Source organism: Sparus aurata, chromosome 11 (assembly GCF_900880675.1).
Source record: "Sparus aurata chromosome 11, fSpaAur1.1, whole genome shotgun sequence".
NCBI lineage: Eukaryota > Metazoa > Chordata > Actinopteri > Spariformes > Sparidae > Sparus > Sparus aurata.
This window is the reverse complement of record NC_044197.1, coordinates 27,291,600-27,303,324: the sequence shown is the minus strand read 5'-3', so window position 1 is coordinate 27,303,324 and position 11,725 is coordinate 27,291,600. Positions and strand designations below refer to the sequence as shown.

Here is an 11,725-nt window from a genome sequence, read left to right as displayed (position 1 = left end):
ATTAAAAAAAACAACATCTTCATTACACAAAGAAAAACAGGAGCGCCTAAAACTGTTGGAGACACTGGCATTCCTATTGAAACAACTGTACTCCCTTATTTAAAATATTCCTATTGCATGAGATTCACCTGTATGCAGGTAAGTAATCAGCCAACTTCAGTAAATCAACAAACTTGTGTAGCTGCTGGTGCATCTACAACATATCATCCATACAGTTTGTAGTTAAGAGCTGTCAAAAAATATATTATAGTAGGCAATATACACATTTTCGTTAATGCACCGGTATTGGATCGGTACTCTATTTGCTGATACTTGAAGGTATCAAACTGATATCAGCATGGTAAGTTCTTATTATGAATTATAGTTAATTTATCTGACTCTGCACAGGGACAAGATAAACTATAAGCTATAGTTTGTTTTTTCCTGTTGCCGGTTCAGCTTCATTGTGAAAGTGACAGCTGGAGAGAGACATGGCACCTTGAAAAAGAGGGAAGCGTCATTATGTAGCTGAATCTGTTTTCGGTACCAGACTGTGGTGACAGCTGTTTTGAAGTCTAAGGGAGAATACATTTCAGAGAGTAGGTGAACAGCACTTTGTATCTACATGTTGTTGGTCCCTCGATTTTGTTTGGGAAAGGCTCCCAAATATTTGGTCGGACCTGCCCCGTTTGGTCATCATATTATCAGCCCTGTCAATCATTTGGAAAGGAATATCAATGGTTAACCTACTCTCTGAGGTGTCTTCTTTCATTTTCTGGTGGCATTTCTTCATCAGAAGTCATACGACGCTGATATGTTGGATTTTGGTGTTTTTCTTTGTGCATCTCCCATAAAGTTTAATACAGCTGACACCACATTCCTGCACCCAAGCAAGGTTCAGTGATGTAATGACCCTTCCCTCTTCCCTATGTTCCTTGGAGAGAGACAGGAAAAGCAGGGGAGAAAGAAGGGGGGTGATATAGAGGCAAGGGGTCCTGGCTGGAATGGAATGTGCTCTGCGACCAGCTCAACCAGGTGAGCCACCTGGACACCCCTTCACTAATCTGTGAACTTCTGATTTAATCCAAACTGTAAATATTGTGGGATTCATTTGCTTCTCTGATCATTGGCGTTAGTGTACTTACTAACACTTAAAGATAATGTGTTTTATTTAAAAGTGTGGTTTTACTTTGTGAAGAGCAGATGTTAATCAGTCATATTGGTCTTTCTAACCCTTTGGTCCAGAACAAGATGTCTCATAAATGACTAGTATGTGTGGATATTTAGGATCCCCGAAAAGATGATTCCTAATGGTCATTCTTTGCACTGCTGTAAGAAATGTAAAATAGACTTGTAGAACATGTTAACAACGAGAGATTTTATGTCTACAGAAGGTGAATCCTCATTGAATTTGCAGGAAAGTAGTACATTGCCATTTACATTTACCGAGCAGACCAAAGTGTCAGCCGTGCAAAAAAGGTACCAATCCATTCAACTCTGCAAATGCTTTTGATGACAACACGGCCTTTTTCACTGGCACAACTCCAAGGACATATGATCTTGATGTGGTACACGGAAAAAGAAAAAAAACATCTATTGTACTGCATGTTTTCAAGCTGGATGAGCTTTATCTTTTAGGGAATTTTTAGCTGTTGGGAAACACCCTGCTTTCCCGAAAAAGTGGCAAAGAGACGGATTAAATACAGACACAGACAGCATGAATTGAATTACAGTCTAGTGGCTTTGGTTGTGTGAGAAGGGACGTTGAAGTTGACAAACAGCTTGTAAACCACTTGCAGGAAGCTCAAACACGATTCTACCTCAGCACAAATCTCCCCATGTTGGACTTTGTTTCATTGATCTCCTTAAAGCTCCAAACCCAACCTGGTACCAACCGTGTACTCCTATAAAGAGCCATGTGTTCTGTCACCCAAACACACACTCTGTTTTGCACAATCTGCCTCAATTAACCTGGTTGAAGCAGCTTGTTAGTGGCTGGTTCCAGCTTACAGCGCACTTTATCTGGATGTGCTGCATTCCAGCTGGATTATAAAGCAGCTCAAAACATGCTGGGCCCCTGAAACACACATATGTATACAGACAGAGTGTTTCTGACATAGCACTATTAGGAGTCATGTTGTGCCTTATTGCCCCACATAGACCTGTTGAGCTGTTGTATCATCCTGACCTAGAAAGAGGCAGCATTGCCTATGGGCACTTAGTGGATCATTTATACAAGGACCAATCAGAACCAAAAATGTTTAAAAGAGTGTTGCAGTGTTAAGAAAACCTCTACTTTTGACTTTTTTATGGTTCCATCTATGTGCATTAAAATAGTATGCAGGGAATTCTTAAATCTACATTCTTAAATCTTATTAAAGCCTATATCCTCGAATCCAAATCTAGATTACTACAAAGTATCTATTTATGTATTCCTATTTTCTGCTGCTCTATATTTACACTCAAGTGTTGTGCTTTTTCTCTCCTACCTTTATCCAACAGCTACTTGGTTTGTAGTTACTTTACAGATTTTTGATTTTCCATACAAAACATATATACTATACTAAGGTATTGTTATAGATTTGACCACTTAAAATGGTTCCTCCTTGACTGCGTCATTTATAATAATACAGTCATAACAGTAACAGCTACATTGCCTCTTTTGACCGAGGTGCAATTTTTCTTTCTTTCGGATATCTTTTTGTTGATTGTCAATAGTAAATAGAACAATTAATGTACAGGAAAAGATATTTTTTTTTTCCCTGCACGCCACTCATCAAAATCACAACATAAGACACATTGTATGATTGCAACTATTCAGAGAAAACATATCTATAATTTAATATAATGTACCTTAGTCTTCACAGGAAAAATAAGACAAGGAATGATAAATAAATAGATAAGACACAATGACAGTAGAGACATTTTACTTTTGATATTCCTGTACATTTTGTTGCTAAGACTTTCACTAAAGTAGCATTTAGATATCAGATAAGGACTTAATAATAACAACATTAATAGACAGACATTGAAGGGTTAATAAGTAATAATACCATAGTGTATGGTAAAAGTTGCAATTTTCACTTGAATAAATGTGAGTAAATGTACAAAAGTATAAAGTAGAATCAAATATATTGAAGTACCACAAGTAAAAGTAGTCATTATGCAGACTGGCACTGTTCAGAATAATATTTATCATATTACTGGATTATGATCATTGGTGCATTGGTGTGTTCATCATCACTTTAAAAAAAAATTAATACTTCCTCTACCCCTGTGGCTGCTGCACACTAAACAATCTTAACAGGTACATAGGATGAAACAAAGGAGTGTGTGTTAGTTGACAGATCTGCTGGTTGTCCTTTTCTTCATCTAGTAAATGCAATGATGAAGTGATTTAATACTATGTGTGTAGCAGAGGTTACTGTGATATTTGAACAGTCAGTTTGTGTCTTCTCTTATGTATTTTTCTGGACAAAATAAGCAAATTAAAGATGCCACCTGGGGCTCTGAAAAACTGGAACTCACAATTTGACTTTCCAACATCTTACAGGAAAGAAAAGATCGATAATTGATAACGGCCCTGGTTCAGACGTAGTTTTTACACAACTCAGTCATCCAGAGGGAAATTAATTCTTTAGCAATCTGTGTGAGGCCCTGCTGACTAAGAGGCTGTGAGAAACACACACACACACACACACACACACACACACACTCTCTTGTGGGGTTTTACATATTTCTGGCTGAGCTCTGTGGTTAGCCCCCTGCCTGCGAGTGTGTTTCCTTGGGCCTGTTGTGTCATTGCAGAACTCCTTCTGTAAGGAAGGAGAATCTGTATAACACTTACACCCTAACACACACACACACACACACACACACACACACACACACACACACACACACACACACACACACACACAGAGCAGGCTCTCGTCACTTGTTTTTGTTTCCTGTCTCCCCAGCTGCTCTGACCCTTCCCTCCCCTCTTTCTTCAGTTCAGTTCTCAGTTCTCTCTTCTACTCTCTTCCCTGCGGTCGTGAGTGTGTTTCTGGGTGAGCGATGTGCTGTTCGGTGGGTTTCGCCCGGTCTCTGGGTCTGGCCCTGCTGCCTCTGTCCCTCTGCTGTATCCTGGCCAACCTGCTGCTGCTGTTTCCAATGGGGGAAATCACCTACATCCAGCAGGACCGCCTGGCCAGCTTCATCTGGTACTTTGGTGGACTTGGGGGAGGCGGACTGCTGGTGAGTAAAAAACTGAACTCATGTTTTGATTAGATATTGAAGCCCTCTGGTTGGTCATGTGGTACATTTCTGGGGTTATTCTGTGGGTTTTGATGCTGTTACAATATTCTGATCCAAGATTTTTTCAGATTTGGCCAGAACATCCAAATTATGGAGATGGTGGGACTTCAACTTTAGTTGCCTGGTGAATATCAACCATTGGGTGTTGATCTTGGTTGTGACGTATTTTAAAAAAAGGGCAACCAAATACTAAAGACACATTATTTTATTTTACAATCAATGTTTTGTCTTCATTTGGTACCACACAAAGTGTAGTGTGGTTATCTTCTCTTCCAATCTCAATTTTAACATCATGGGATAACTTTCCTTCCCTCCAACTATTATTAAATGTGTTTCCCAACTTTGAAACAATAAATTGTTATGATGATGTTTTTACATGATGTACTTTACAGTTGTTTCGGAATGTTTTCTATGCTCAACAATGATGGAGAAAAAAAGAAAAATCTTATTTTTTTACTTCGTTTAAGATGCGATTATACCCCAAAACCTGCAACTGCAGCTTCTGTATGATAAATGATCAGTAAGTAAGAGAAGTTGAGGTTACTTGAGGCGATTGTTTTGGTGTCAGTTACAATGTGGCAGCATCTTTCCAATTAAATCATTTGGATTATTTGACAAATTAATGTGGATAGAGGTTTAATCGAGGTCACTGGGAGCGGTGGAGCTCACCAAAATGTACCACAACTAAAAGTATGGGATTCACTTATTATCTGGAACCAAAGCGAGTAATTGTCTTAATCGCTGTTTCTAACAAAATCAAAGAGATTCTTTGATTGTTTGAGCCATGTGACGCTAAAACTCTCCACTGAGACTAGCTTTTTCAAGCCACATTCACTGAAAACTATTATCAACCCCCCTTCCTGCATTCCCTCCTTCCCTATTGAGTGTTAACAGAGATGGACGCTGGTACATGCAGACACAGTGTGTGCCGTTATGTTGACCTTTTTTAACCTTTTCCCCTCAGTTTTTAAACTCATTTATGCTTTCAGTCTGATCTTTTTCAATTTGATTTATCAACATCTGTACACAGAATAAGCTTCTGTCTCCAAAAAAAAAAACATTTCAGACCTGAAAGATGAATAAATGTAACTTGTTTCCCCTTCAACACCATTCAGGCTGAGTGTGTTTGCAGTTGTTCGTTGGGAACAATGGAGTTTTGTGTGAATTCATAGTTAATCCGTCTGCTCTACATGCCGCAGATCTGATGGGTTTATGCTCCCACTGAGCAGAAAGGAGCTGTTCTTTTAGTTTGGTTTTAAGGAAAAACAGAGGAGAGATTGTATTTTACCCACACAAGATTAACCTTGTTGACCAGCGGAGCACTTGCGCTACGGGTACATAAAACTTCACTTTCTCAAAAATATTTAGATAATTTCATGGTTTGTTTATAAGAAAAGCAAGGAAAGAGGAATAAACTGCTTAGAATATCTTAATATTATTGTAACTGAAATAGATACCATAATCTGCACACTTTGGTGCTGTAGTGTGTCATTGTTAGAAAGCTGTATTTATAGTGCTGATGATTCAGCTCACAAGTGGGAGGCCAAGCATTCCCCAGACCACGACAGGATGTTGGAACAATGACATGAGGAATTATTAAGTCCATTTGTGTTAAAGGTTTAGGGTTATGATGTTCCTTTCATGCGCTAAATGACACTTCCTGCTGATGTTTCACAATAAAAGTGGGGTGCACGATGTGAACTAAGGAGGAAGTGTTGAGTTTGTGTTAACATCAAACAGCAACACAATGACAGCATGTAATGGTCTAGACTTTACTTCAGATGAGATAAATAAAACCTTGCTTTTTTTTTTTTTAGGAATACTCAGAATGAGTATGTGTTTGGGGCAGCCACTTATGAGGAGAACATTCTTTCTTTGAGCACATGGAGCTACCTGTGTAGAGATTATCATAAATGACTTTACGTTTGTGTTTCCTTTGTCTGTCTTATTTTTTACTCTTTGGGCTTTTCCTATTTTCCTTTCTTTATGGCAGGCCACCAAAGAGTCAAAGAGCAAACTGAACCCCTCCGAGAGAAATCTAACTTTAGCTCCCTCCTTTCCTCTCACCCTTGCTCTTCCTCCCTCCTCTTTCCCCCTTTCCTTTCTTGCTGTGCACTTCCCTCTGTGTTGTCAGTCCTCCTCTCACTTCCCCAGCAAAAGGATCCATCCAGGATGTGTATGTAACGATGCCTATGATCTGTATGTGTGTGTGTGTATGTGTGTGTGTGTGTGTGTGTGTGTATAAAACCTTGGGAACTTCCCTCCCTCTGCTAGGATGTGATTTAAAGTCCTTGACCGCTGGGAGAAAGACAACCACACAGGAAAAAGGAGGAGAGGAAAAAGGGGAGAAGAACTCTGAAACAAACAGATGTAGAATTATCATTATTTCTCTCTTTCTTCCACAGTTATTTGCAGTAAAGCTCTCCAAACAAATACGGTGCCACTAAGCTTTTGTTACTGTTTACGGTGCAGACTGTTTATGTGCTCTTGTATTGCCAGGAGTTAGTGCAAGAAGTTTCCATAGAAAGTCATGTTTAATCTGCTCTATCAACATGTAAATATTTCAACTATCAGAAGATTTTCATACATTTTTTTTATGGTTGTTTAGTGTCCCAAGAGGATGAATCCTAAAAGCCTTTAGTCATCAAACAGCAATTACAAGATTACACTTATGCAACAACCCTTTTAGGCCTCATTTCCATGTTATTGTTAACATATCATGCAAACAGTCCAAGGCAAAGTCCAAAACAACTCCCTGTTTACTCTGCAGTGCAGTATATTTACCGGCTGTCATGTTATTTGACTTGCTACATTCTAAGTTAGCATGTGCTAACATTCCCATTCAAAACAAAGCTAGCCCTAAGTGCAGCTGATATTAGCAAATTGCTAAGCCAAAAGGTGAACCTGGCTGAGTCTAAAATGTCCTTAAATGGCCCCAAAACAGAGAATAAACTCTGTTTGATGTAGATGAACAACATGGCAACAAAGTTGTTTTTCTGTTTTAGCGTATGTTAACACATGTGCGATTTCAAGCGAATGACCAAAGTTCACAAAAGTTGGATGCCGCGTGAAGCAAAGATAATTTAGAGCATGTGTGACTGTACACTAAAACCTGTTCCTCTGAGTCTAGTGTATGAGGAGCATTAAGTGTCATGTAGCCAGTGTTAGTTGTTTAACTTTTTGGGTAATTAATCTTTTAACTAATAGTCAGATGATCAGTGCTGCTTCTAACAAGGATGGTAATTGATTGGTGTTCAAAAAAAAATACTATATGGATAGTGGGGGCTGTGTGATTTAATTTAGCTTGAACTGACTTGACTTGTAGGACTTGTACTAGTTGTGCAGGTTCAGTTGGTATGTGAAATGCTCCCTGCAAAGAGGAAAAGGTTCAATAATCATTTGTTTCAGCAAAACATTATACATGTTAATTCGGCATTTATATGAAGGGTCAAGTGAGAATTATTTTTTTCTTTCTGATGATTCATTTTCTTAGTCTGATCTGATCTATTTACAATCTAATTTTTATCTGATTTGAGAGCTGGTGGCAAAAATGTAATCTTTGTAAAAGTGTAAAATGTAAAAGTTCCTTAATTTTTTTATGTTTTTCTTTGTGAAAAGAGGTAAAACAAAGGTTTTTTTGCATTCATATAACCAAGTGGAAAAACAGACAAACAAAAATTCTGTTATCTACACTTGAACCATATTCTTTCCTGTGTTCCAGATGCTGATTCCAGCTGTGGTCTTCATCACTCTGGGGAAATGCAACTGCTGCTGGAATGAAAGCTTAATGGTAAGAGACTCACAAAACAGTAACAAATACTCAAAATCTACAGAAGGTATGCTCATCTAAGTCTGCACAAAACAATGATTTTGGATATTAACAAGCTAATGCTAAGATCATGCTATTGTAGCTCGATCTTGTACTGTGTTTATGCGAGATCGGCATAATGCTAAAAGCTAATAACATTTTTACTTGTTTTTAATTTTATGTTGGTGACCCTCTGTAACTCTTCATAGTGTTTATATTATCTGGTTTTCTTTCTCACCACTTGTAGAATAATACTGTACATTTGTCAATAAACCAGCTAACACTGAGTCCTTATGAGGTGGAATGCTAATGCTAATCCAGCTATGACAGTTTAACAAGGGTCCCATTGTTAGTTCACAGTCAATACAGTAAGCTTGGCTCACACCACTTCAGCCATGTACAGCTGCAGTTGTGTGTGTGTGTGTGTGTGTGTGTTTGTGTAGCAGCTGCCTCAGTAACTTATCTATAAAATGAACAGACAGTTGCACACACATAATCACTAAGGCATCCAAACACGTGCACATTCTCCTTTGGAATCACTTTGTGTCACTTTGCGTGTTGCTCTCCAGATGTGTGGCTCAGTGTTGGCAGCTGTGGTCGGCCTGGTGGGGTCTGGTTACTGTTTCGTCATATCAGGGTTCGCCTTGGTGCAGGGTCCCCAGTGCTTCACCTCTCTTGGATGGTCGTACCCGTTTGCAGACCAGCGGGGCAGGTGAGGAGATTACTTACCATCTGTGGCGGTAGAATGTGTTCATACAGGACAGGAGGGCTGCAAACAATGATCCAAATGTTCTTATTTTAAAATTAATTAATTTAGTCTAGAAAATGCCAGAAAATAGCCATGACAATTTCCAAGAGCCCCGTGTGACATAATGACATTGCTCGTTTATTCTTAACCTACAGTCAAAAACTAAAACATTTACATATAAAACAGAGAAAAGGAGAAAATCCTCATATTCAAGGAGCTAAAGCCAGACATTTTTTTTTTGACAGTGATGCTTAATAAATTATTATTATTATTAATCCATTGTCAGAATTATTGTTGTTTTGAATAATAAGTAAATTATTTCAGCTCTAATTTGTTCTAAAAGATTATAAGTTCTCTGAATAACAACGCAATTAAAAATGTATTTTCACAGTACAGGTTTTGTATTAAACACTTTTTTGGGGATTTCTAGTTTTGCAACCACAAAATGCTAGACTGAACTTGGCCATCAAGTTAACACTGCATTACATGAAGACACCTAGCTTTTAATTTTCCCACCTTTTTCCATTTAATATTTACCCTTTGTACCATGTCGTAGCAATACTTCGTATCATAATAATTAAATATAGGACTGACTGACAGTTTGCTTTTATCCAACTTCTGTTTTCAAGAACACGTTTTCAATGAAATTTGACAACCACCTCAAACAAGTGTATGCAAAGTGTATTAATGGCCCTATTAACTTCCATTTCTTTGTCTTTGTTTCTTTGCTTTATTAATACTGTGGAAGTATTAAAACACAGAAATGCGCACAGCCTGTATTCAGAAACGGAGACGTCAAAAGATCCGTCAGGACTTCTGTACGGTTGGGACACCTAAAATAAAAGTATGAACCTAAAAAATTAGCAGAATATGGGACCATTTTACCTACCATTAAAATGTCACTCGTGAAATAGATCAAACCCTGGGAGGAACTGAGTACAAATTAACTTTACAAATTATCATTTTTTTCCTTCTGCCTGTGGGAAATGGCTTTGATATAAACCTGATGATACACAACAAGATGCCCTAACATAGAAAACAAAGGACTTTGCCTCTACCTCGTTTGTTATTTTGTATATAAGGACACCTTGTTGCGTATTATGCTTACTTTTGTCATTTAAGTCATCAGTATGTACTTAAAGCTACTTCACCGTCCGTCTGTGATTGACTCTCCTCTGATCTGTCTCTCTGTGTTCCAGGTATCTCCTACAACCTGAGGCTTGGTCACGGTGTCTTCAGCCGGTTCATATCGTGGAGTGGAACGTGACCCTGCTGTGTGTGTTATTGGGCCTGGCTGTGCTCGAGTTCATCATCTGTCTCTTACAGCTGGGAAATGGTTTAGTCAATGCCGTGTGCCGGCCCTGCTGCTACAAGCAGGAGTATAGTCTCAATGCTTAGATAAACACACACACACACACACACACACTCATACAAATGTATATGTAGACTCACCTGCAGAGACACAAGAGAAAAAAAACACAAAAAGAACATTAATGGAACATTGCAACAGCAATGTCTGCATACATGGCCTCACCATCCAGCACCTGTGTGTTCTGATCAGACACACTTACACATGCAGTCTAATGGACCCCCGACGGCCACGTCAGTGTAATCAATGTATTTTCCAGCTTTTAGACTGTTAAAGCGGCAAATATCTCTCTGCAGTCATTGATGATGAGTCTCAACATTGAAATGCAACAGGTCATTATTATATTATATTATATATTATTATATTATATTATATATTATTATATTATATTATATTATTATATATATATTATATTATTATATTATATTATAACGTAATAATGTGCATGTATGTATGCTGCATAGAAACATAGAAAAAATATGCAGTTTCCTTTGTACCTCATGAAAGACGGCTGTTCAGACCACTATGTACAAACTATAGAGACAAAGCGGAACTTGCTCACTTTCTCTATCACCGTTTTATACGACAAACTTTGTAAACCTCTGCTCCTCCACAGTTTTTCTTGCGTAACCAGATGTTACAGCTGTTTAAATCAATGCCATTACACTAGTATACTCACCGTAAGATGGCAGCCACATATTGTTTGATAATGTTGGAAATGACAGAAGCTCGTTAGCGTCTTAGCTGACATGATAAGGCACCAGGAAGAAGTTTTATTCTTGTGCTTCCAGCATTTATTCACTGTGTTGGATAACGAGCAGATTTTTTTTTTTTTTGTGTTTGTACATTTTGTTTTCATTGTCAGAGTATTTTGTTTGTTTGTGAATTGTTCTCTTTGCGTCTTCCGGATGCCAGATCAGCGTTAACGACATTTTATATATATTTTAGTGACCTATTTTTATAATGTATGTTTGTTTGTGCTGCCTTGAATAAAAAAACAAACTATTTCCATTTCGATTATCCAGTGAGTCATTTGGTAGAGGCCGATTGTACAGCTGTTTAAAAGCAGGTTGTCAGGAACATATCATACATTTGGCACTTTGAAATGCCCAATGATTACAGTGATAAAAAGTTTTTTTAACATGTGAGGCAAACATGCAGTAGACCTGTGCGTGTGTGTGTTTGCTTGACTCCCCTCCTCCCAACTGTTCCTGTAAATGAAATGTTTGCATCGACTTATCTAACGTTCTCTTTTTGGTCCAACCCCTACATTTTGAGCCAATCACTCTGATGGGGTCAAAGGAGGGGGAGGGTCTGACACAAATGCAGCACTAGCTGGCGCGCGATTGATTGCTATATCATGATGTATGTGTACATGTGCTCATGCATGCAGATTGTTTGCTGTGTTGTAATCAATTCCCGGACTAATGTCACCGTTCTGGAGTTTCCAGAGTTGCCTGTTATTGAGCCATATCAGGATCCAAACTGAGCAAATGTGGCCTCTGACCGTGGGAGCCCATCA

At 38.4% G+C, this 11,725-nt stretch overlaps 1 protein-coding gene across 2 annotated transcripts; it reads left to right on the top strand.

Moving 5' to 3' along the window:
- Nucleotides 1-3,913: 3,913 nt before the first annotated feature.
- On the top strand, nt 3,914-11,214 carry tm4sf18 (transmembrane 4 L six family member 18). 2 transcript variants are annotated; one of them, XM_030433237.1, is made up of 5 exons: nt 3,914-4,218; nt 8,000-8,068; nt 8,656-8,798; nt 9,583-9,678; nt 10,034-10,145. In XM_030433237.1, exons 1-4 carry the CDS (start codon nt 4,039-4,041, stop codon nt 9,674-9,676), a joined length of 486 nt encoding a protein of 161 aa, XP_030289097.1. In that variant the 5' UTR covers nt 3,914-4,038; the 3' UTR covers nt 9,677-9,678; nt 10,034-10,145. The 2 variants fall into 2 exon arrangements, with proteins under 2 accessions (XP_030289097.1, XP_030289096.1); XM_030433236.1 differs by lacking the exon at nt 9,583-9,678 and having other exon boundaries at nt 3,923-4,218; nt 10,034-11,214.
- Nucleotides 11,215-11,725: the final 511 nt, after the last annotated feature.